Here is a 26972-nt window from a genome sequence, read left to right as displayed (position 1 = left end):
ATGTGCCTGGGAAAATTTATGTTTCCAATGGCTGAAGCCAAAAGAGGAAAACAGAAAGAGATGGGAACCAAGAAGTAGGCATTTTCCTCCTCCCTGTGTCCTCCTTTCTCCCCTCCTCCTCCTTCCCTCTTCTTTTAAAATATTATGTCACTATATCTTGTAAGTACTTGGGAGTTAATGTAGTTTAGGTTTTTTTTTTTTTTTAGAAGGGGGAAATAATTGAGTGAAGAAACATGTAATAAAGCCAACAAGACTTGGCAATCAATTGGATGTATGTTGAGGGAGAAGGAAGGGTGTCTTCTTATGTTCCTGATCTTTGGGACTATAATAATGGTGGCAGTGTTAATGGGTACAAAGAACAATGAGAGATAATGGTTTCATTTTGGACTCTTTGAGCTTGGTGTACTTGTTCAGAGGAAGATGTTCAATGCAGACACTTAGAAATACAAGTTTACAGGAGCACCTGTTTGGCTCAGTAGGTTGAGCATCAGACTTTGGCTCAGGTCATGATCTCATTGTTTATGAGTTCAAGCCCCACATAGGGCTCACTGCTGTCAGCGATGAGCCCCTTCGGATCCTCTGTCTCCCTCTCTCTGCCCCTACCCCCACTTGTGTATGCAGCACCATCTTAAAATAAAAAATAAAAATTAAAAAAAAGAAATACAAGTCTGCAGATCTATAATTCAGGAAGAAAGCCTTGACTGGAAGTCGTTAGCATGTAAATGAAAATGAACTCCAGGGAGCTAATAATTAATATAGCCCAAGAGAATGGGCAGCATGGGTAACATGCTGATGGGACAATGTTGGAAAAACACAATAACTCTCTGAAAGGAAATAGAAAAGGATGTTTGACCAGAAAAGCAAGGAATATAAGAGGACTATGTAGGACCAGGGAGTCTTGAGAGGAAGGAGTTTCAGTAAGAAGGGAATAGTCAGAGTATCAAATACTATAGGGAAGGAAGATGAAAAGTCTTTGGATTTATCAATAGAGATATGGATGTCTCTGGTACTGCTGGCGATGATATTCTAATGCAAAGGGTGAAGTATAACTGAGGGGTGCAGGAGTAGAAGGGGAAAAAGAGACTACACAAGATGAGTACTTAAGGGAAATCTTTGGGTTTTTTTGTTTCTTTTTTGAGGATAGAGATGACACAGAAAAATGTCCTGCAGGAGATGTGAAGGGATGGGATAAAGAGGACCAAGGGAGGGGTGCCTGGGTGGCTCAGTTGGTTAAGTGTCTGACACTTGGTTTTGGCTCAGGTCATGATCTCACAATTTGTGAGTTCAAGCTGAACTGTACTAAAGGCATGGAGCCTGCTTGGGATTCTCTCTCTTTTCTTCTCTTCCTGTCCCTCCCCCTGCTCATGTTCTCTCTTGCTGTCTCTCTCCCTCTCTCTCTCAAAATAAGTAAACTAAAAAAAAAAAGGAGTGTCAAGGGAATGATCAACTGTGAGGGTGCTGAGACATCTATTCTCTGGAGACTGGAAATATTGGTGTCAGGCAGATCTAAGACGTAGGAAGAAATAAACATACTCACTTGGGAGTCAGACATCTCTGATATAGAACCCTAAACCCTAAATCTACCACTTAGTAGCTGAGCAAACTTGAGCAGGTAAATTTCTTTGAATCATAATTCCTTATATATGATTTGAGAAAAATAATAACTTTCAAGGTTGCTGTGGAAATTGAATTGGTAAATGCTTACTCAAGAGGTGGGTATTATTATCATGTGTATACTTGGGAAGGGCTTCACTGAAATTGAGATGGATTTATGAGCTCCCCACGTAAGCACTGAGGCCTAGAATCAGTTCTTCAAGAACTAAGAAATGGTTGAGTCCTCTATCCTGAATGCAACCACATCTATAAAACAGACACACCTGGTGAACACCTGTGTACGTTTTACTCTTGCAAATTGTAATGTAGGATCCTAATAGATGATAGAGGAAAAGCCTGAGTCACAAAGCTCCCAGAGACGAGCTAATTTATCACAGCTGTCCTGAGAATATTTGCTGTGTCCCCATCATACCATGTGCTTTTGGTTTGATAGGAAGAAGAGGCTGAAGCTGGAGGGAACCGTGAGAGGCTGAATTGCGTTTTTAATCTTTCTTGTAAAAGTGAAAAATTAAACTGAGACATCCAGGGCTCAAGGTGATTGGAAAGTTGAGCCCCTCTGGAATATTTCTCCAGAGATTCTAGCTCCCAGCTAAAATTCAAAGGTTCTTGGATTTCTTCTATTAAAAGTGATCATGTATTACTTAGCTAATTGCACTCTATAATCTGTCCTTTCTCTGAATTTCTACTGGCCTTAATGCACTCCCCAATGTATTTATATGCTCTGGCTTATGTTTCTTTGTTTCATGTAAATTTATCTTTTTTAGCATCTACTTGTGTTCCTTGATGACAATGGGACAAGGCCTTCAGTTATTTTGTGTCGTTTTCTCCCTCAGTGCTTCGTATGGTGCAAGGTACCTGATCACTGCGTAGTTACTATAAGCAGTTGACTCACCTGTATTGTATAGGACAGCCATTCTGGGTCTAGGTGTACTCAAGGCAGTGAATGTATTAGATCATGTACAACACTCAGAGATCATCAAGATCTTGGCAAGCAAGAGGGGTGGCACAAAAATTCGTGAATATCGCTCTTAAAGGGCATGTGCAACTGGGACTACCACAGTCCCTGAAAGACTGGTGTAGGAATAATAACTCCACCATCGACTCTTATGTAGCTCTTTGCAATTTGGAACTTAGTTAATAATACACTACTCATTTTAGTGTCCCTAAACCTTAAACACTGGTCAAGGCAGAGCCCTTTTCTCAAATGAGAAAATGGGAGTGCCCAGAGATAAAGGCCTTTGTGTTTACGAAATTGGTAAGTGGCAGAGCTGTTGTTGAAAATGAGACTTGCTGGATCCAAATGCAGTATACTTCCCATTCCTCTACACTAACATAGTCGACTAGTTTTCTACATAATAAAACTTTCTGGGCCAAGAGGGATCTGCAGATGTGTTCCACTAAACAAGAGATGTGGAGAAATGCGGAGATCATCTTAATTCAAAGTAGGATGCATCACAAATTCATTCGTCTCAAGCAGTTTCCTTCACCTGAAGCTTACCTGGGCACAGTTTTAATAGTCCCCTTCCAGAATCTGGGAAAAGAAACTGAATCTGGAAAAAGAAACACAGTCTGTCAAGGAGACAAGAATACTTCCTCTTCAGTGAAAAGAAAGGGTTAAAATTTGATCCTTTGAAAGTTTAAGGTGGACAAGAGTCCTGAATTATCTAGACACCAAAGAGTAGGCAAAAAGGCTGTGTAGCTTATAGGGAAAAAAGTGAAGGGGTGTGTGTCTGGGGGAAGGATTAGGGAGGGGAGAATAGGACTATTTCCTTCTAACAGGCTTTCTGTTAAAAAACAAAAGAAAGAAAGAAAGAGAAAGAGAAATAAACATTTGTTCCTGTGATTAAGCCCTCATTTGTGTTTAAAACATAAGTGAAGTAGGGACAGTTCAAGGCACAGAGGCGCGTGTTCTGATTTGGTTGTTTACCATCAATCAGACCGTTGCTTGGCAGACACTGGATGGTTATGAGCCTGAACAAGCTGAAAAGGGGCAGGAAAAGAAGTGGAGGCAGCATTCTTCCTATTTAAAGCTGCATCGCTTGAAAAAAGTTTTCTCAGACTGTGCTGGAGCTGGTGCTGAAAAAGGGGGTTTGCAAAGGCTGCCCTGGGGCTGGTGCTAAAAGAGCCCGCAGCTGACTTCATGGTGCTACAATAACCTTAGAATCTACTTTTCACTCCCAGGAGGACCCACATGTCTAATATTTAGACATGATGGCAAACTGGGTGGAAGCAAGACCTCTCCTCATTCTTACTGTTTTATTAGGGCAGTTTGTCTCAATAAAAGCCCAGGAAGAAGGCGAGGATGGTGAGTTTGCTGTTTGCTTTGCTTGTGGTGTTTACTGCACGGTTTGGGAAATAGGTGGAATGTTAAGCCTCGGGAAGGAAGAGCGTGAAGAGGAAGTTCTGGTTTGAAGTTGAGAAGGGGGCTGACAGATTTGCACCTGGGAAACGGCTCTCTCTCGGAAGACAATCAGGATATTTGTAAATGCGGAGCTTCTCCATCTGCCGTTGGGCTGCATGTTTCTGGGAAACCCTAGGAGAAGTCCTTTTGCCTGAATGTGGACAGTGGGAACTTTAAAAGAAATGGAGAGTGCTTAAAACGGAGCACTAAAGGCACTTTTAGCCAGAGGAGTTCTGTTCTGTGGGCTGGAGTTTTCAGAGCAAGGAAAAGTCGCAGCAGGAGCTGGGTAGGGTGGAGTCTTTTTTGTACGGAACTTCAGCTGCTTCATACAATTCTTTGTTTAGAAAAACCTCTGCAGCCACTCTGATAACTGATTTTTCTTTGTCTTTGGCTCCTTATTCTTTTCTCTTTACAGGCTTTTACTTCTTTCCCATTTTCATTTGTGATCTTAAACCACTTTTGCTTACTGAGAGACAGTCTCGTTTACTTGTCCGTGACAGAGGCTGATAGAAGCCAGATTTCTTAAACAGTGGTATTTTCCCACCCTACTGACTTGATTATCAGGACAGTGGTGGCTCCCTGCTGGATGGCGGAAGGCTGCAAATCGGCATGCCTTATATATAATGTATTTATCATGGAGTATTTGCATGGGCATTATCCTTTAGACACAAGTTTCATTTCTTTTTTCTGATTTAAGGCAAATCTTGCCTGGTTACCGATTTTTTTTTCCTATGCAATTTGCTCATGGTTAGAGTTGGGTGGCATGGTATGGTTAAGCAAAAACGCATGGCTGCTATAGAATATAAGAAAACATTTAAATTGGTTCCACTGGTTATTAAATCCTTATTCTCCAGACATGTTTTTTTTTCATAATAGACCATATACATTTTCATAACTATTTAACATCAAACTCAAGCTTTTAAAACTTAGCACATTTAAACTTTTCTGTTATTGTCTTTTATATATATTTTGAGTGTATATATATATATATATATATATATATATACAGATATATGCATATGTGTGTGTATATTTTTTAATACCTGCTTCTGTGTATTTTTGCTCTGAAGATGTTCATAAAATTAATCTACAGGCCACAAGGTCTAAAAATCATTTAAAGAGTGAAAATAAGAATGTGAGATGAATACCCAACAATCTGTCCAGAGTCCCATAGAGGGGGCACTTTCTAAGATCTTGTAACTTTTTACGTTACTTTTTATGTTTTAAAAAACGAGGCAATTCATAAAAGGTAAAACTGTTGAGTTTCTTTGAAATGGTGTGAAAAACATTAGTTGTTTGGAGGGGAGGCGAAAATAATTGAATAGGTACTAGGAGTCAGGAAAGGGGAGGAAAAAATATGGAAAAATTACAATAGAAATAGCAAATTTAATTATAAAAGGAACAGTTCACTCCCCTCCCCCACCAAAACAATCAACAACTTTAGTTTAAAACTTAATTAACACAATTTTCCATGTCAATATACTTTAAAATAAACAACTTACTTTTATAAAGTGTGGAAATAATTGATCATGTGAATAAACGAAAAGAGTGTTTCATAAGGTATATGGAATAGGCATATGTTAAAAGACTTTCCCAAATAATTGTAATTACTCTGTAGGTGTTATTGAAAAATAAGGAGAGTTTAATGTTTTCTAATATTAATTTACCTAAATTTAAAAAATTTTATATTTGGTGCAAAACAGTCTCCATCTCCATACCAACCCCTCTTCCCCCTATATAACCAAACAGCACAGCAATCGGAATCCCAAACATCAGATTTTACAGAAAAAGTATAATTCCGTACATACACATGGTAAAACTTAAATTCCTCTGTTTTATTACTCAACCCAGGAGAAAATATGTGATAAAAATTCAATAGCAATAGAAAGTTGTATGGCCCAAATTAAAGGTAATATACACAAGAATCCCAGAATCTAGTATATTCAGAGTTTTGTAACTTGTATTGTACTTACTTACTGTTCATATTTTGGTTTCAGTTATATTGAATGGATACTTGGCAATACTTTATTCTCCCTGTTCAGGCTTGACACAAGCTTAATAAAACTGTCAGAATTTTGAAACTCCATGTGATTTTAAATTTGGGGAAGAGTAAGTTCAAGTAAATGCTTTAAACTAAAGAAATAGCTAAGGTTCACAGGCAAAACAAGTATATTTTTCAAATTTTGGCTATAACTAAGTGATATAATGTGGTAGTGATTTTGTGTAAAAATATGTCCCCTTTGAAATGTAGACACGTGTTATCACAGGTAACTACATGTTTACAAGCTTTTATAGTTTTCTTTTCAAGACTTCAAGGTATATTTTTTATCTGTTTGACTGTTTATTTACCAGAAATGTCAACATAAGCACAGTGTCTGCCTGATAGAAATACTTATGAATGATGAGATAAGAGTAAATAAATAAAGTTTTGGGACATATAGGCCCAGATAATTACTACCTATCAAAAATATAAGAACTGAATTAATTTTTCACATTCCTAAGAACTGAAGGGAAGTTGGGCTAACTTTAGTTGACACTATTCAGTAACAAGAAGCAGAGTTAAGAAGACAAAATCAGCTTTTCATATTTTTGGGGTATATGTGTTTGTGATGATGGTGGTGGGATGCTTTAAAAGGTTCCCCATTTGTTTTTTCTAGGAGAAAATACTATGAATTTATAGTAATTTTTATACTCCTAAACAAAGGTCTGACACCTATTGAGTTATGCACATTTTTGTTATTAGAAATGGACAGACTTAATCTGAGAATATAATCTTTGATATGAATCGTTGATTTCAACAACAGAGAAAGAATGGGGAGAAGGAAAGGTGCAGCATTGTACCATTTATTTCCAGAGACCAGGTAGGTGACATAAACAAGTGAAGCAAGTGAGTGTTTGTATATCTACAGGGGATGATGGGCCTGTGGAGAACTGAAGATGCATATGCCCACTTTAAGGCATTCAAAACCAGTGTTTTCCAGAAAGCATTGCATAAGACAAATACAATATCTCTGAGTGCCAAGTCTGGCTCATGGACCATAAATTTGCAACCCTCTTGTTGCAACCCTACACTGATATCCTGGACCCAAGCCAGCTTCTGATGACTAAGAGATGAAGGGCTCAGAGTCCTTTTTATATCATGGTTTCTTCCATTTTTATGTCACATCTACCATTTATCTCATTATTATAATACAAACTTGAAGACACAAGTGCTCATTACTTAGTACTACTTGGCCCAGATCGTTTTAAATGGTACTTAGTACGTTACTAAGTAGTACTTGGATTGGATCATTTTATAGGAAGTAGAGAATATGAATACATAGCTTAAGATACTTGAAAACTCATAAATTGTTTTAAACTCATTACTATTGAAATAGATACTTTGGATTATGTAGGACATACAACCTTTTCTTTCATAGTGGATGTTTTAATCTAGGTTCAGCTGCATATACCAGAATGCAATTGTTTAAATTTTTTAAGTGCTTTTTTTTTTTTTTTTTTTTTTTTTTTTTTAATAAAAGAAAGTTTTAGTTAGGTAGTGAAAGGCTGGTATATTAGCTCTACAAAGTCATCAAAGACTCCGTCTCTTTCTAGTTCTCTACTCTCATATTCCTGGGGTATAATCCTTGATGTTATGGTCTTAGATGGCTGCTGAATTTCCAGCCGTTACATTTACTTTCCAGGCATCTGGATAGAGGTTGAGAGACGAAGGCTGTGATTCTCTCTTTATTCATGGAGACTATTAAGTCTTCATCCCATTTCAACTTACTTGTGGCCAGAATTCGGTCATATGGTCACACAAAGCTACAAGGGTGGCTGGGAAATGCAGTCTTTTAGGTGAGTAGCACTAGCAGTGTACTCTACTGAATAGAATTATGTTACGAAAGAAATAAAAGAGAGAATAGCTGTTAGGAGGCAAATATAGTCCCAACCGCAATGAGTGTAACTGTCACCCACTTTCATTGGAATAGCTCTAGTTTCACTGGGCAGGATATAGTTGTGTGACCAGATGTACCCTTGTTATTGGTCACTTCCAAGTAGTCCATGAAGCCAAGAACATTGGATGGCACTTAAATTAGACTGCAGCTTTTTGCTTTCTAATTCTTTTAAAATACATTTAGAAGTACCTATAACTTTTATCCAAACTAAAGTGAGGCTTTATTTTGAAGACTGTATCTCTCTGTATAGATGTAGACTGGTAGATTGATAGATACAGATAATTTTTTATATTGACAGAACAACATGTGCTTTGACCATGACTCTTTAGGTTAGTGGGTAAGCAATCCACAGATCCACATTGAGCTGGCTGAATAATCATCTGAAGAGCTTGTTACTCATATAGATTCTAGGCTTCCCTCTTTTCCAGATATCTTGATGTAGATGGTTTGGATGGGATTTGGGAAGCTCTCTAGGTGATTCTGATTCCTGTTGGTTAACCACTATACTGCATCTCTGCCTAACATCCTTTTGATATTGACGTGGACCAGTTGGCTTCTTGTTCCAAGACTACACAACTGTGGTGTGGAAATAACTTGCTATTCTACTTATTCCTTTCACTTACAAAGTTGCCTAATTAAAGTTTGTACAGAAACTGTGGCAAATTCACCATCATTTCTGGAAAAATAACTCAATGCCCAAATCTTCTTCACGGCAGTTAGGTAAATCATTCTACTATGCAATGAGTACATCTTATTAAAATATATTTCCAGGTGGTTATATAATTTTCATTTTCTCTCTTGCTTCCTGTCTTCACATTTTTAGCACACTTTTTCACCACAGGTCGAAAATTCATTGTATTGGTCAGTCTAGAAATGCACATAATGCTGACTGTGAGGTAAAAACACAAAGAGAAATCTTTGTTTTGAGTAGCTGGGACTTACAAGTTTGGAATAATGTTAATCTATGGCCACAGAAAAAAATCTTTTTTAAACAATGTTCTCCTACTTGAAGGACAATCCATACATCATCAGTGGCCTTTTATCACATTCATAAAATGTTTAAAAATCATTTTTTGACCTACTATGTTTTGTTTTGAATCACAACATTCAAAAATTTAGATTTACATATGAAAGATGTAGTAATGATAGAGGAAAAGACTAAAATTATTAGTTATTAATTGATTTTATTATATAAATTTGGGCAAGTTGTACAAGTTTGTATAAAACAATGGAGTTGGGAAGATATTGACAATTCAGTTTTCCTCCTAATTTCTTTCCATGTAAATTTTACATGTATTTCATCTAAATTTCCTTTAAGACTGTTGAGCTGTTATAATCAATATTTTTAAAACAATATTTTTAATCTACTCTTGCATTTGCTTGACGAGAGGAGCAGACTGTCTTATGGAATATTTTGCCTTAAAATTGTGGCCACATTGGCAGCTTTGATGTTTTTATTATATTTTATTGATGTTCAAAACTAAGCCCTTCCAAAGAAATCAAGTTGTTTTCATCTTATACATAATATATTCTCTAAGGAACAGTGTATAAGATAAATCACAATAATGCAAGATTTTTCTTATCCCCATGTTGCCTTCTACAGAGAAGGTAGTGATATTAACAATATTAATAAATTAAGATTAATGAATTAATGGAAACTTGTCCCTATAGCTCTATGGTATAATGTTCAAACTCAAAAATGTTTGCATCCTTTTTTTTTTTTTTTTTTTTAATTTCTCCTGGGAAGGAGAAAAGACAGTCTCACAGTTCTCTCTCTCTCTCTCTCTCTCTCTCTCTTTTTTTCTTTTTTTTTTCTTTTTTGGGTGTCTGCTCAATCAGAGTTATAAACCCAGTTTCAAGAGGCAACAAATATATTTTCAGTGGAAATGTTGCTTGCAACATAAGCATCATAGACTTATTGCAGTCTGCATACTGTAGTAAGGAAAGGAAGCCCAGCCCAACAATCACTGGGAAAACACATGGGTTCTGGTCCATCTCTGCTATTTAGCTGTTTTGCAACCTGCAGAGAGTCCTTTAGTCTCACCAAGCCTTTGAGTCCTCATCTAAAATCAGGGATAATGTACACACCCTGTCAATCTGATGGGACTCCTAGGCAGATCATTTGGGAAAATTACCTGAAGATAATTTTAGAGCACTTAAATGAGACACAGAGAGTGATATTACAATCTGATTTCAGTCATCACCGATACAAACCTTAGTGGTATATTTTTTACTTTACCTAATCTTTGAATTTATTTTGAGAAAACTTCTGGATTTGTTCCTCTTCTGTACTTTCTTTATTCTCCATTTCCCAGAGGAACTTGCTCCATCAATCGTGTTCTCTTTTCTATAACTACAACCACTCTCTTTCTTTGGTGCTTTTCCCGCTATCTTATAAACAATCTCAGCTCTCTCCCAGGGCCCCTGTGTGGCTCCCACCCTTTCTTAATTCTTACCCTGCCTGCTTTAAAAGAGTAATATAGTTTTCTGTCTCTCCTTCCATGCCCTCACTCATCCCTGTGCACTCTGACTTTTGCCTGCTCCCTGCCCCATTCCAGTGAAGCTAATGGAGTAAGATGAAGACGAAAATGGCGATGTTTCCAGTGGGCTCCTTTTACCTGTCTTATCAGGCCTTTTGCCTTTATTTGATACAATTAACCACTCCAGCTTTCCTGAAAGACTACTCTCTGAAAGTTCTTCCTCTAGCTACCTTACCTTTTCTTCTCAGCATGGGCTCCTTCTCTCCTTTTTTCCCTTAGCACTTTGTTTTCTCAGAGGATTTAGTTCACTGGTCTTCCCTGTATATTCTCTTCCTAGATCCATCTAGGAATCAATCACTCTCAGGGTTTTGCTTAACAACTAACTGCTGATAATTCTCAAATCTCTTTCCAATCCTGAACTTCTACATGAACTTCAGAATTCTCCACTGATGGGCCATAACCACTTCAAGTTCAGTGTATCTAAAACTCAACTCATTATCTTTCCCCTAAGACAAGATCATTTTTCCTGTGTATTCCTGATATCAGTTAATGGCAACATCATCTTACCTGGTCACTCCAGCAAAATTCCAATCAGTTACTAAATTCTTCTGTTTTATCCACTAAATATTTCCTCAATATACCTCTTCTCCCTGCCTTCTCCAAACACCTCAGTTCAGGCCTACATTATATCCCTGGATAATTGCAGTAGCGTTTAAATTCCCTGCCTTGCCTCCTGTGTGGCCACTTCCCACTTGCATGTGTATAGACCTCTTCTGTTGCCACTGTGATATAAAAATCTAAATCAAAAAACCTAAAATCTGATCACATCATTACCTTCCCTATAACCTTCCATTGACTCCAATAATTTGGAGAAAGAATAATGTTCAAGCTCCTAAGCATGGCACACAAGACCTTCTAAGATCTGGCCTGTTTCTAGAATGTGAGTCAGATCAGCTGTAACTCCATGTCTCAAAATAAGAAATTGCTTGTAGTTTTGACCTCCCACTGCACATACACACATGCGCTTTTCCTTTTTTTTACCTCTGCTTTTCAGATTCCACTCCATGTTATGAATTCATTTTATGTATTAGGTACATGATAGTTATTCCATTATTAATTTAATGGAATATTAATTTTTAAATTATAATTTTAAATATTAATTTAATGGAATATTAATTTTTAAAATCTAAAAAAAATTTCCCACCATTTATTTATTTTATTTTACTTTATTTTATTTTTGAGAGAGAAAGAGAGAGAGAGAGACAGAGCACGAGCAGGGGAAGGGGCAGGGAGAGAGGGACACAGGATCCGAAGCAGGCTTCAGGCTCTACACTGTCAGCATAGAGCCTGATGTGGGGCTCGAAGTCACCAACTGTGAGATTATCACCTGAGCCAAAGTCGGTGCTGAACCCACTGAGCCATCCAGTTGCCCTTCTTTTTTTTTTTTTCCCCTGCCATTTATTCAAGTATCAGTGCACTTATTTCAAACTCAGGTTTTGCAAATTTGCATATTCTTGAGCAATTTTATTTTTATTTCTCTGTCTTAGTTTCTTTATGTATACAATTAGAATGATAATATTTACCTCAAATAATTATTATGAACACTATCCCACATATAAACCACCTATATAGTATGGCTCCTAGCAAATAGCAGGAGCTCATTAAATGATAGTTGATATTATTATTCCATTACTACTTAATAACATAGAAATAATAATAAATGCTTATTGGGTGATTATGACGATGAAACTGTTAGTATGTAAAATAAACAACTTTTGTTCTCAAAGAGATGAACGTCTAGTGTAAAACTTAAAATGCAAATTTTACCTACCATTGTATTATGGTCATTTTGATAATACATCGATGTATTTACCTGATTTCTAATTGGGCTATATTTTAAACCTATTTAAAATTTTTATTCTTCAAACAGTAGAGTTTTACTGTATTGGCTCCTTATATAGGTTTACTATGGGAAAAAACAAAAGAAACAAAAACATCTTTCCACTGGAGACTGGAGACTGTCTCATGGCCATGTGGTCTGAAGCATCACCCCCCACTTCCTGTTTCACACCCCCCCACACACACATTTCATTCTGTGCAATGGTTTCCAGTGTGTGAGCAAGCCAAGCACGATTCATTCCATGCCCCAGTGCTACCTCATGCCTGTCTACCAGCTATGTCTATTTCAGAGTTTATTCCCTGAAAATATGATAGTCATAAAAATCTCTATTAAAAATTGGAAGCTTATTTTCCAAACTGCATTGCTCTGGGTTGCATTTGGAATGAGAAGAATTGCTTCACTGCACAGGGATTTACAAGGCAGCTCCCGGGACTATTTGGATACAGAAGTGGGGTGACCCATCTTTTCCCAGACTTCGCAGCAAGTCTCTTCATTTTCCAAAGGTTGCTGGTTTCTTCACTCCTACTCCCAGGAGATTTTTGTGAAGTTTACTCCAGAAAGCAGAAACTGTGTAGGAAGTAGGCACATTATTCACACTCATGCTTTCCCTACTTTGCTGTACTTTTCATTCTTCCCAGTTTTTCACACTTTAATAAAATGATGGTTTTGACTTAGAGGGAGGCACGCTTATGGAATTTTACCAGATAATTTGTAGCTATGAATTTCTTTAACTAAATCTTTATTATCCAGTATGGTTGTTCTGTGGCCATCAGCTTTAGATTTTTTTTTTTTTCATTATGGAATTCTAAAAATATGGATGGTTTCCATAGCAAATAAATTCATTTATAGAGCTTTAATCTTTTTATTTATCTTAAATAGTAGTTGTATGCTTATTACTTGCTCCTGAGGTAGAGGAACCTATCCGATTCATTTATGCTAGTTTGAAATTATTTTTTTAATGTTTATCTATTTTTGAAAGAGAGACAGAACATGAGTGGGGGAGGGGCAGAGAGAGAGGGAGACACAGAATCTGAAGCAGGCTTCAGGCTCTGAGGTGTCAGCACAGAGCCGGATGCGGGGCTCGAACTCAGGAACCACTAGATCATGAGCCAAAGTCGGACGCTTAACCGACTAAGTCACCCAGATGCCCCTAGTTTGAAATTACTTTTAAGACATTTCTGTCTCATTCTTTGCAGAGCTTTATATTGAAGAAATGATTAAGTTACAGTTTAATTCAGAACACCATGTTTTTCATGTTAGTGCTAATTTTTGAACTAGAATTTCTGGTAGGATGGGCTGGTGGACAGTGAAGTTAATTGATTGTCATAGTAGATGAACTGCAAAAAACCTGCCTAGTTTTCAGGCCTTTGGCTATAAACACTAAATCTCTGAAGCTTTATAAACAAGGCTTATACTTTATTTTGAGAAGGCAGAAGGGTACTGGTCATTCCAAGGTAAATGAGTGATTCTGATATAAGAACTTTCTTTTACACAAGTTTAAACTGGTAAAAAAAAATAACCTTGGACCCTTGAAGGAGGAACAACTGAACACTTCATCAGAGTTCTTGTGTTCAGACCTTCAGGTGCTATAAGTGTTATGTCTTTCTGAGTATTCATACAAAATGTCACTTCTTTCTCCAACCATTTCCCATATCCCCTCAAGTCGTGGTATCCACTGATGAGATTAGGCAAGGGTTTGTGCTTTTATTTTTCTCCCTCAAGCATCGTAAAACTGAACTGGATTTTGCTGAGAAACAACTAATAAATTCCCGAACAAATGGAATTCTCATTAGCCTGGGAAGAATTCAGTTTTCTTGCAATCTGCTTATTTTATTTTTTAAAAAAGTGGGGTAATTCCTTTATGTAGAGAAAGAGACAAAACTGAAACAGAATTAGTGCTATAGAGATTAATCAGTGAATGCATTTGAAGTTCCATTGGCAAGGCTTGTGATGGTTTGGTACACAGAGGATGATAAAATATTGATAATTAAACTTGTACTTTTAAATGTTATTTTGGCATTTGCAGCATATAGATAAGTATGTTCCATAAACTTGCCAAAGGAACACTTACCTGAGCTACCTTGTCTTCTTTCTACATCTGTTCTATGGAGGCAATGTTGCAAAGTCCTAGAGGAAAGAGCAGGTTCAGTTCTAGAAAAACAACTTGGAAATAGATGACTTTTATTTTATTTTGCTTTGTTTTGTTTTAGGAAAATATGCTCTCAGCCTCTTTTCTGTTTGAAGGGAAAGCATTCAGAATTCTGCATGAAAATCAGGGTCTCACTGCAACTCCACCTGGATGTCACCTTCCCAAATTTTGCCTTAAATTACAGACTTTTCCTTGGAGCCTGTTCTCCTATCAGAACTTACTGTTTGTTGTCTTTTTCTTTCCTACTTCATAGGAAACTAATATATAACACATGCTCCCCTAGTTACTATTCTAATGCATAGTGTTAGTAATATTACTCCCTTATAATGAGAGCCAATTATATGGTAATTTGCCTTTTGCAACCTTTTTTTCACTATTCTCTGGCCATCAGAATCAGTGGACATCATGGCTGTGGATGAAAACTCCAGTATCATCAGATGGACTCTGAGACTCACGCTTTAGGTGAATGAAACATGGCTGTCCTGGACATTCTGTACTTGCCCATGGAAGGTTCCACAATCAAGACATTAAAATCACTTCAGATCCATTCTAATAGAAACTAAAAGTTGCCTTAGTATAATCAAAATGGAAATTTGCCCACCAGATTCCCATTGTTTCTGAAGAGGAATTTGAGTTTCTTCAGGATAGAACCCTATGATAGTGCATCCTATGGAAGGCATAAAAGCATGGAAGGATGGGTTCTCTGTGGTTATGTAAGGGTGCCAGTTAACTTCATTGTAATACACTGAAGTGTCAGGCACCAAGCTAACATGAGACTTCATGATTGTATCATGTCTTGTGAGATTTATTTAGAATTTTAAAGAGGTTGGGGAAGTTTGTGATATCTTTTAATTTCTGTTCTTTAATTCCTCTATTTTTTTACTCTATGTTCCTCAAATGTAGCCATTTTAGAATAAAATAAATAAACACTACCACAATACTATATCTATTTTTTTTTTTTTTTTTAGCCAATAGCATATATACTATCAAACAAGCCTATGGACAAAAAGGAATAGGTCATTGTTTCATAGTGAGATTTTTTTTTGATTCTGTGAAATTCCCTCAATTCCCACGTATTGCCATTTTTCAATACTTAGGGTTTTTAACAGTTAACAATTTCTGTGCTTCGAATTTCTCCTTTTCCACTCACTTTCAATAAGCAGTTAATAGGGCATGGGTCTTTGGAGTCTGACATTTGAGTCCTGACTTTGCCTGGTAACCTTGTGAACTTTAGCAAGTTGCTCATCTTTGAGATTCAGTTTTTTCATTTGCATATTGAAGAATTGAGTTAAAATTCATGGCACTTTATAGGCACTGAAGAAAAACAGATATTATTAATACTTTGGATAGATTCCCTGATTAGGCCATTGCAGACTGCTTTCTCCATAACTGAAATAATTTCCATCAATCTGTTCCCAGTTACTAGGTTTGATAGGAAAAAGGTTGGGGGGGTGCAGGGGCAGAAGAGGTGGTTAGGAGGGAGAGGTATAACTGGGAGGCTTGCAAGGGCAATAAAGAATTTTTATTTATCTTGTGTTTTTCCCTTGAGACAGGACTGTGCCCAACTCTTGATTATTCACAAAGCAAGTTAGGAAAAGCAAAGCAGCAAAAACCCTGAAAGTTATACTTTGGTATCGGGATGCATTTCACAAACTTGGCAGTATACATACTCATTTAATTTTATTCTTTTTTTTCTAATATAATGATTTTGGCAACTGTTTGCAGATTTGGTTCAGGTAGAGTTGTTCAAGGAAAGTGAAACTATCCTTAATATATAACAATTCTGTTTACTTTCCTCAAATTTTACTGATGTCAAGGCATACTTATTTGAACCCTGGGCAATGTTTTTGTGAGGGAAAGCAGGCGCCTCCACCTGGGTGGCCACTGAAGGGTAAGGAAGGCGCTGTGTGTGTGTCACTCAGCTTCTACTAACTCAACATGGCAGTGGGACCTAGAGAGCTCTAGCCCTGAGCTGGATGACTGGAATAAAGTCCTGACTCTTTGCTTATAAATTTCTTATAAATACAACGTTTGGAGCCTTAATTTCCTCATTTATAAAGCAGGAATAATATTTTTGATTTTATCACTTCTCAGGTTCAAAATAAAGAATTCATAGTATGTGCGGAAATTCTATGGTTAGCTAGAAAGGCCAATATAAGGGTAGTGTTATTATCTTAGCATGCCTTTGCTGTGATGAACAGTTAGCTGAATGCAGACTAAATGTTTTCTTTTAAGCAAATGATCATGTTAATGCTCCAAAGGAATATAAGACTCTCCATAGAAATGAAAGAAAGCAAAGTTAGTGTTTTTTCTTTTTTTAAATCTCGAATTGAGGAAAGTGAAATACCTGCTTATATAACTATCTAGGAACCTCCCAAAGCCCCAGAATAGGAGAAAATAAGAACAGAGACTTTGATGTGAGGGTAAACAGATCAGATGGAAAAAAAAAAACCCACCATGATTCTTGTAATATAATTGGACTGTAGTCTCTCTACAAGCAAAAATGTAGCTTCCTGGCAGAAAGCTGAATCCACTATTATCATTACTTTTCCCCTATTCATCTCTCATCAGGAAGCCTGTCTCAAAATCAAAGTTAAGCTCTAAGGGCCTGTTTGTAGCATGGTATCTCTTTTCCCTAGGTCAGAAGGTGACTTTGAACTAAAAGTTTAAACTGGTGACAAATATCCACAACAATCTGAGCCAAGTGTTTAGACAAAGGTTCCATCAGCCCTCAGGCCTGTCTACTTTCTGGTATATTTTAAGACTCTCTACTTGTACAGAGAGAAACATGCAGTTAAAGAGATGAGGGCCTCAACTAAATAGACTGTTGCTTTCTTTCATGAATAAATTGTTGAAGTAATTTTAAAGAAAAGCTTCTAGATTAAGACTGGAGCAGGACAGGAAATCTCATTCTAATTGCAGCTCTATCATGAACTAACTTGGTGATTTTGTGGAAGTGACCTAAATTCTCTGGGCCTCAGTTTCCTTCTTTGTAAAACCTGTGATATATTACCCAGAGACGCTTCCTGCCCTGAAAATCTGTGACTGTAGAAGGTTTACATAAAGTTACTTCACATAGGTCAGATTTGTGCTCTACTGTGAGGACTCTTGTGCATTCTTTTGGTAGATTGAGGTATCACGCATAGTCTCTGTAAACAATGTGTTGCTGTACTTTTAAATTAAGATTTGATAGTTCATATCCAGGTTTCTAGTTATTCACCTAACTATGGGTTCATCTCAGGAATACAACTTCCAATTTATAACTTTGGAAAATGGTATGCTTTTTAGTGAATGGCTTTACAACAAAGTTTCTAGAGAAGTGTCTAAAAGCAAAGTTTCTAGACAAAATTTCTAAAAGGAGCTTATGGAAAAAAATTATGGTACTATGGCCTCAAATTGTGTGGGTTTTGTATAATTTTGAGCTTTCCAACGACAGAGAAAATGTGTAAATGTGTCATGCATTGTATTACACCATTACAACCGTTAAGACTCCATGTTCTTTAGATATTTTTTTGGCGGAATAGGCGGTCAAAGTTAAGCAGCATCCTATACTCTCAATCTCATAACTGATGGATTTGTCTTTGTAGCGGGAACGTTGTCTACTTTTCCTGACAATTGAACCTCCTAAAATGCTATTCTTTCCAGACTTTAAAAAAAAAGGAAAAAAAGGAGAAGAAGAATTAAGAGGCTATGGGATTTCACCTGAGGAGTAGATCATGGGGTAGTCATGCTTGTTCTTGAGTCCATATTTTAAACTTATTCTGGAGTCCTTATTATTTTTTTGCAATTATGTTTGTTGGGAGATATGTACATGTTTAGTCTGAATATCTAGAAGATTTGATTTGTCCCATTGATATTTCTTACACACAGGACTTTTGGAACATGCTGCATGTCCTTTTTTTTCAGGGAAAATGACACTCCATTTCTACGCTTCTTTTCCCAGTTTCCTTCCTTCAACAACACTGACTGAGTCTTGTAAACATTTATGTCCCCAAGTCCTGCTAGAATTTTGCTCCCAGATATCCTAGGGGTTGAAAACAGCCCTTTTAAAAATTTCTCTATAAGAAGTATGTGTCTAATTCAGGTGCATGAAAAATTTAGGTTAAAAATCTGAAAAGATTAAAATACTCACAAATGCTCACCTCCATGTTCAAATCACAGAGGCCAGTGGGAAAGAACTGTCAGGTTCTAGATGAATGTACTCTTCGATAAGTGAGATCCACTTGGTCATCTTACAGCACTTGTCATAATTTACTTTTGGGGGGAATATAAATCCCCCTCAAAGGCCATTATAAGTGTGTTAGTGACATTAGAATTTAATTCAGATGATTCTGAAATTTTTGACTTTTTTTAAAAAACAAATAATGCTGCTGGTGGTTTTGACTTGCTTTTCTCTACAGAAGAAGATATTCTCACCACACACCGATAAGGCAGTTACTTGCATTCCTTCATTTATTTATTATTCAGTGAACATTTACTGAGTACCTATTGTTTACCAGACACTTTTCCGAATGATGCAGAAACAAATATTTAATCTTTGTCCCCAGGGAGCTAATCATCTAATGGGTACAAGGGAAATAAAGGACAATATCATGTGGTCTGTGCTGAGACAGAGATAGACAGAGGATACTAGGGGCACCAGGAAGACACCCCTACTACTCAATACCTCAGAGGTGGAGGGCTGGGATGGGAGGTCAGGGAAGATTTGAGAGGAGGGAACACCGGAGCAGAGTCATTCCCCTGTGTTTCTTCCATTATCTCCTTCATCTGCATTCCATCCTGTTTGTCATACACACAAATCCTTCAAATCCTAATCAGGTCTGATGTGCATTCTCTTAAAAACCTTTTTTTTTTTTTTAATATTTATTTATTTTTGAGAGACAGAGAGAGACAGAGCATGAGCATGGGAAGGGCGGAGAGAGAGGGAGACACAGAATCCGAAGCAGGCTCCAGGCTCTGAGCTGTCAGCACAGAGCCCGACGCGGGGCTCAAACTCACAAACCTTGAGATCCTGACCTGAGCTGAAGTCGGATGCTTAACCAACTGAGCCACCCAGGTGCCCCATTGAAAACCTTTTTGATTATCCGAGATATCTTTGTTCTTTTTGTCTAAATGACAGTAGTCAGCACTTCCCCTTTCTATGACACCTTTAGCATTCAAAAGAAACTTTTCTGTGTTGTCCATTGTTTTAGTTTCATTTATCAATAGATGTTATTGATCTTTAGTTTTATCATCTGCTCCTTGAGAATAAAGATGGGTATTAAGGAGGGCACTTGTTTTGATGAGCAGCAGGTGTTGTATGTAAATATTGAATCACTAAATTGTACACCTGAATCTGATACTATGCTGTGCATTAACTAACTGGAATTTAAATAAAAACTAAAAAAAAAAAAAAAAAAAAAAAAAAAAAAAAGAAGACAATCTCTCAAACCCCAGAAAGTTAAATACATTTTTAATTATTTTTTAAAGTTTTATTTATTTATTGACTCTTAATTAATTAATTAATTTTTTCAATATATGAAATTTATTGTCAAATTGGTTTCCATACAACACCCAGTGCTCATCCCAAAAGGTGCCCTCCTCAATACCCATCACCCACCCTCCCCTCCCTCCCACCCCCCATCAACCCTCAGTTTGTTCTCAGTTTTTAACAGTCTCTTATGCTTTGGCTCTCTCCCACTCTAACCTCTTTAAAAGTTAAATACATTTCCAGTACTATGCATATTGTAGATACTCAATAAATATTTGTGATTAATAAGTTAAGCAAAATAGGGACACCTTGGTGGCTCAGTCGGTTGAGTGTTCAATTCTTGATTTTGGCTTGGGTCATGATCCCAGAGTCGTGGGATCTGGCTCTACACTGAACGTGGAGCCCGCTTAAGATTTTCTCTTTCTTTCTGTCTCCCTCCCTTCCCCACTGCCCCTCTCCCCAGCTCACATGCTCTCTCTTTCTCTCTCTAAAAAAAAAATTAAAAAAGTAATTCAAGCAAAATATATTTTTTGATGGTTCAAAATCAAGTGGCTTCTCTCAGTTAATTATCAGATTGTTTTCTAATTATATTACTCAGTCTTGCCTAAGCTGTTATATAAATAGTAAACTTAGGTGGAATCAGCTTTTATGTATAGGTTAGCTATATTTTGTGGCTTTTTGTGTGAAGCCTCATATAAATACATACTTCAAAGCCTACATATTGGGTACAAAATAGAAACAAAAGTTAATTTTATAATTTATCTATTTTATTTATAGTGACTTTAGTCAGGCTTTAGGGACACAAAGATGATTTAACGCACTAGCTGGTATTTAAGGAACATCCATGATGAGGAGAATCAACATGTGAACAAAAAAGTGAAACACAATGTAATAAATTTGGTGAAGAAGAATGGCATAGAGGTATCTACTCTAATATAGCAAGGATTGGTTTCCTGGAGGAGAGAGACCCCAAACATAAATGATGGATGTGTGCTAACCAGCAGAATGGAGACAAGAGAGGAGCAAGAGGGTGCATCTAGTTGGGGAAAAAAGACATGAAGAAATACTCAGAAGTATTAATCAGCATTTCTTTGCAGGAAAACTGCAGAAAACTGTAGCTACTTTCCTGTCTTGGTGCATAGAATGGAAGGCATAATCATCTCATTCATTATTAGAAATGTGATTTTGAGGCAGAGCACCTGGGTGGTTTAATCGGTTAAGCATCTGACTCTTGGTTTCAGCTCAGGTCATGATCTTATGGTTTGTGAGATCGAACCCCTGTGCTGACAGCCTGGAGCCTGCTTGGGATTCTCACTTTCTCCCTCTCTCTCTACCCCTTTCCCACTCGTTCTCTCTCTCTCCCTCCCTCTCTCTCAATAAATAAATAAACTTAAAAAAAAAGAAATGTGATTTTTTAGACAATTTATTGTTTGATTATTTATAAATTCTGTATTTAATAGTAGTAGAGATAACAGATAAAGATTATTTTTTTCTTTTAGCCATTAAAAAGCTGACTTGTGAAGTGATGAAGAAACATAGAACCATCGTTGAGATAGGAGGTAGAGTCAAGTGAGGATTTTTGTGTTGTTTTATTTTAAAATGACAGAATGGGGTGTTTATAGCCTGAAAGAAAGTGTCCCAGGGACAGAGAGATCTTGAAAATACAGAAAGAAAGGGCAATGATGATTGACCAGGATATAGAAAGGCACAGTTTTGGTGTAAAGGTAGAGAGGTTAGCCTCAAAGAGATGAGGGGATATTACATCTTTGACACTAGATGCAAGGATGCAAAGATACAGATGTAACTTCAGGTGAAAGCAGTCTGTTGGGGGTCCCAGAGGTGGGAGTGGAAGGTTGGGATAGTTCATGCTTGATACATCAACTATTTTTATTGCCTCAATTATTTTATTTTTTAAATATTTATTTTTGAGAAAGAGAGAGACAAAGCATGAGTGGGGGAGGGTCAGAGAGAGAGGGAGACAGAATCTGAAACAGGCTCCAGGCTCTGAGCTGTCAGCACAGAGCCTGACGCAGGGCTTGAACCCACAAACCACAAGATCATGACCTGAGCCCAAGTAGGGCTCTCAAACAACTGAGCCGCCCAGGCGCCCCTATTGCCTACATTATTTTAATGCTTAGTTACTTGAATGCATCAATGTAATTCAATACAAAATTAATTTAATGTAATGTAATTAATTAAATTACATATCTTGGACTGTCCCTCGAGACTATTCTAACTGTTGCTCTGTTTGTGCTAACATGATGAAGATTAAATTTTCAGTAAATTATTTGTTTTGAGAATGTTGGTTCAATGTCAGAGAGTTGCTCAAAATGCTTCTGCATGATGATGCATAATGTTTCTTTTCCCAACTGGGTGACGCGCTGTTCTTTTGGATAGTCAGCTTCAACTTTCTGTCAGTCCCTAACTACCCCTACCTGCCCTCACTGCATGTTACTAGATCCCAATGATAAAAGAGATTCACTTTCTCAGAGGTAAGGCTAGGGTTTTCCGTACTGGCCAGTGGTCTATATTCAGTTGACATTTGTTTGTATAGTTTTCTGCCTCTATAAGTTTTATGCACACATAAAACCCAAGTACCTTCGCTTGCAGATGAGAAAACTGAGACTCACAATAGATAAATAATGCAGTGGATTTTGGACAGGGCTATAGAACTTAGGTTTTCTCACTCCTGATCCATGGCTCTTTCAATTGTATCTTATAGAAAGGAGAAAAGGAAGGGAGTGAGACAGTTTTAGTCAACAAGAAAAGCACCCCACCCTATATGGAAATCATTTTTGTTTAGTGCTGGATTCTTAGAGACCTCAGTGAGACCAAACCTGTGGCAGGCAATGATTAGGGGAAGTATTATTCGATCTTGAAGAAGTTTAGATTTTTTTTTTTTTTTTTTTTAGATTTTATTTTTTCCAGACATGGAAGTTGGGGATTTTCATGGAGACCTATAATGAGGAAATAACCAAGCGACTTTTAATTTACCCAACTAAAAATGTTACTTGAGATGAAATAGGAAACCTTGTAAGCAGGAGTCTGCATAGAGATGAAAACAGATGTAATCACAAGATGTGCTATCGGGTAAGAGCCAAAAATGACTTTTGGAAAGAAAAAAAATATGCGGGTTTAGCACTCAGTGAGACACCTCTAATTATTAGGCTTTCTGTCCTGGCTTTATATACTCCATTTATTATAAAATTAATTTTAAAAAGTCACTGGCCAGATATTATTGTGTGCTCGCTCCCTCAGTGTCTGGATTCTAAGCGCCAGGTCAGACACTAGAAGTAGAAAGAAAAATAAGAAATGGTCTTCTAACTTACAGAGTCCCAATATGGGAGATACAACCAGCTGTAAAACTTTGTAAAGAGAACTGATAGATAGGTAACAGCATGCATGCATATCTGCTTACGCTGGTCTATAAATTAGTTAAAATCTATAAAAACCAGACATCTGCTAGGGGAGCTTGGGTAGCTCAGTCAGTTAAGCATCTGACTTTGGCTCAGGTCTTGATCTAACTGTTTGTGAGTTTGAGCACTACATTGGGCTCTCCACTCTCAGTGTAGAGCCCGCTTTGGATCTTTTGTCTCTCTCTCTCCTGCCCCTATGCTGCTCTCTCTCTCTCTCTCTGTCAAAATAAAAACAAAGCAGAATTTGCACCAAATGTTTTCGGTAGAAGGATCTCCAGTGAAAATGTTTATTTGCTAAGAAAATGTTTTCCTCCTTCTGGGTTGCCTGGGTGGCGTCTGGGTGGTGTCTGGGTGGCGTCTGACTCTTGATTTCAGCTCAGGTCATGATCTCCTGGTTGTGAGATTAACCACCGCCCCCCCCCCCCCCCCGCCACTCCCCAGTCTGGCTCTGTGCTGACAGTGAGGGATTCTCTCTTTCCCTCTCTCTCTGCCACTCCCCACTCACACTCTCTCAGTCTCTCTCTCAAAATAAATAAACATTAAAAAAGAAAGAATTTGAAAAATAAAGTTACTCATGAGAGATTTAGCAATAAAAACTTGATTTCTCCTTTCAAAAAATGAAAATATTTTCTTCCTTCTGTAGTGACATTTTTTATCATAATATTTTTTCACCATTCCATGAAGGTAGTTACAAATCAGTTAAAAATTTTATCACCTGCAGAAATGTTTTACATTTGTGTAAATGCTGCCCATTGATAATCTATAATAACAAATATTTGACTTATGTGTACTAAGCCATGTACTATAGTGTACTTAATCTATGTATTTAGTAACAAATTCAGAACTAGAAGTGTAAATGATGCCCATTGATAATTAATCAAACTATAGTAACAAATATTTGATCTCTGTGTACCAAGTCATGTGCTATATGGTGTACTCAACTTATACAGTTAGTAGTAAATTCAGAACTCGAAGCTGTGGTTCCTAACCTTAGGAAGTTTCTAATGTAGTTTCAAAGTAAACATTTGAAATAATTAAGCTAAGAAATAGGATATATAAGCACTGAACACAAATACATTAATTTTTGAAAATAAGCCTGGAGTAAATTTAGGAAAGGGAAATGTTGGCTAGAGCTTTTACAAAATGAGAGGTTTCAGAGAGGAGGCAGGCAGGAGAATAGGGTGTTGTGAAAGCCAACAGAAAGGTTCTTAGAGTAACTGTAATTGTGTCACAGAGGTCCGAGGGAAGGGTGAAGGAAGAAAGGTAGGGAACCAGGCAGTATGGAGTTTTCTGATGACCTTTGAGAGAATAGTTGTCCAAATAGTTAGGAACCAAAACAAAATTTGCAGAGGTTAGACTTCTTATACATTCTAATATATTGATTTCTGAACTAATTTCATATAGTAGTTATTTAAGTCATATATTGAAGTAAAATTCTAATCAGGTAATTTATTTCTTTACCATTTTCTTTCTGTTTTTTAAGTTCTATACTTTTTCTAAAGGACTTACTGGATATTATTAATGAAATGAAGTGTCCAATCTGTTGGTGTTCCCATAATGTTAATATTTTTAGTGCTAAGAAATAATTTGTAGTGCTGATGAGGTACTATACAAAAGTAGAGGACTGTGATCAATGGGCTATACTTGAAAATTACATAAAACCCTTCTTGGATTGATGATATTTAATCTATATGTGATAAGAATACTTGTTTTAAACTAACACAAATTTCCATAGATTCGTCAATAAAGTCATTACTATGGAGTAAGTCAATGCACATACCTTCAGTATTACCATGCAGGTTCTCAGAGATCCTCCTATTAATTACTGACATGATTACCTAAAAACTGTGGCTTTCTAATTAAAATTCAACAAGCATTTTGTTGGACATGTGTTCAGGTATTGTGCAAGGCTATGGGAATACCACAGTTTGAGACACATTCGTTATTCTCATTGAATTCATAGTCAAGAGAGAGAGGGAAAACCAGCATATAGAATGTGAATGTTTTAAAAATTAAGTTGTCACAAACTTTTTTTTCTTAGATAAAGAAATAGTCACATATTATAGTTAATATCAGATGAAAAGTTTATTATTTCAGCAATTTCATTGATGGTAGAATGGTAAGTTGTTTCTTCAAACCAGGACGTACCAGGGAGAATAGGGCATTTTGACCAAAGTCTTGGCAAAGTTTTATTTCAGACAAGAATACCACAAAACATTTAGTTCACTGAAGAATTAGCCCACATTTTATTTTTGTCATTAAAAGCACATTACATTCCAAATTTTCTGTTACTGGTACATGTGAAATCCACTTTGAGGTAGACAATAGTCTGGGTTGGGGTTCTATGTTGCCTGTTCTGCCCAGTCATTGTTGGCAAAGTGGTACAAGTGTCACTTCTAGTGGGAGAAGATAACAGAATCCTGTGTGATTATTGTCCAGGATGAATGATAAAATTATATTTCTGTTCTTTTTGGACCTTTTTTCAAATGTCTTTAACATGCTCGAATTAGTCCATGAATATTTTAAATTTTTCTGTACCACTGTTGCGGGCTTTTTTCCTTTTGTTTTGGGTTAAATCTCTAGATGTGTTATTATTTGCATATGCTTTGGTAAACACAGAAGAAACAATTTTTTTTAAGTTACCAAATTAGTACTGCTTTTAATGTGATTTAATAGTTGTTTGTATTTACATCTTTATATACACACATATATATTTATATATATGGGGGAGAGAGAGAGAGATCTGTATATATTTGTATATAATTTTCATTAAACGTTACAGAATGTTTAACTGCTTGCTTCATTATAGCCTGAGTGCTGAGTGCTGTCCACTGGGGAGATGGATGAAAAATATACAAGGTGGTCAGAGCCATTACATAGTCATATTAACAGTTGCCTCGGCTGAATTTCCATTTTGTTACCAGATGTTATATTTTAGCTACCATGGCAACTAATCCTCAATCATATTTTCACTATTTTATTGCAAATTATTAGAGTAACTTAATAGAGCATATGCTTATTATATTCCCTGGTGTAAATTAATACTGGATTTTGTTCTAGCTGTTTTGGAAGTTTCAGATGATAATGTAATTTTACACTGTCAGTTTAATGGAATCTATTCTTAGATAACAGATTGAAATATTTGGCACAAAAATATAGTTGGGACACATCAATATATATCTTGGGATATACAAAAATTACATTATTTTTTTCTATTAATGCATCAATGTGTGATAACATTCTGCTTATTTAATGCATATGTCTCACTGGGGCAGTCTCTAACAAAGCAAAATAACCAGACTCTTTCAGAATTAATATATGAGGGTGAGGCCATCAATACATCTCAGAAAACTGAGCATATTTGAAAGTTCCAAGTCTTGACAAGTCCTTGTGAAAAGGAAATATGTTGAAAAGAAGACACAATATGTTGGCTTGTTTCCAGATATAACATATATTATAATTTTATGGTGTTTTTTTATTCTTTTAAAGTCCTATGGTCTTCAAAATCCATAGCCAAAAATTGTTTCCCTAAAAAAGGAAAGTTAAAATTCATTTATTTAACAAATATTTATTGAGTGTAATGTGACAGACACATTCCTGAGTT

General features: G+C 36.6%; 1 protein-coding gene across 1 annotated transcript in view; it reads left to right on the top strand.

Moving 5' to 3' along the window:
- The first annotated feature begins 3565 nt into the window (after positions 1 to 3565).
- Positions 3566 to 26972, top strand: part of COL5A2 (collagen type V alpha 2 chain) — a 147341-nt gene continuing 123934 nt past the window's right edge. Inside the window, exon 1 of the mRNA XM_025912178.2 lies at positions 3566 to 3919. Within this exon, the coding sequence (XP_025767963.1) occupies positions 3823 to 3919 (97 nt within the window). The 5' untranslated portion in view covers positions 3566 to 3822. The remainder of the gene's footprint in view (positions 3920 to 26972) is intronic.

The sequence above is a fragment of the Puma concolor genome, chromosome C1, assembly GCF_028749965.1.
Source record: "Puma concolor isolate L17-30 chromosome C1, mPumCon1.1.hap2, whole genome shotgun sequence".
Taxonomy (NCBI): Eukaryota; Metazoa; Chordata; class Mammalia; order Carnivora; family Felidae; genus Puma; species Puma concolor.
The sequence above is the reverse complement of the archived record's forward strand: the minus strand, read 5'-3'. Positions and strand labels throughout refer to the sequence as shown.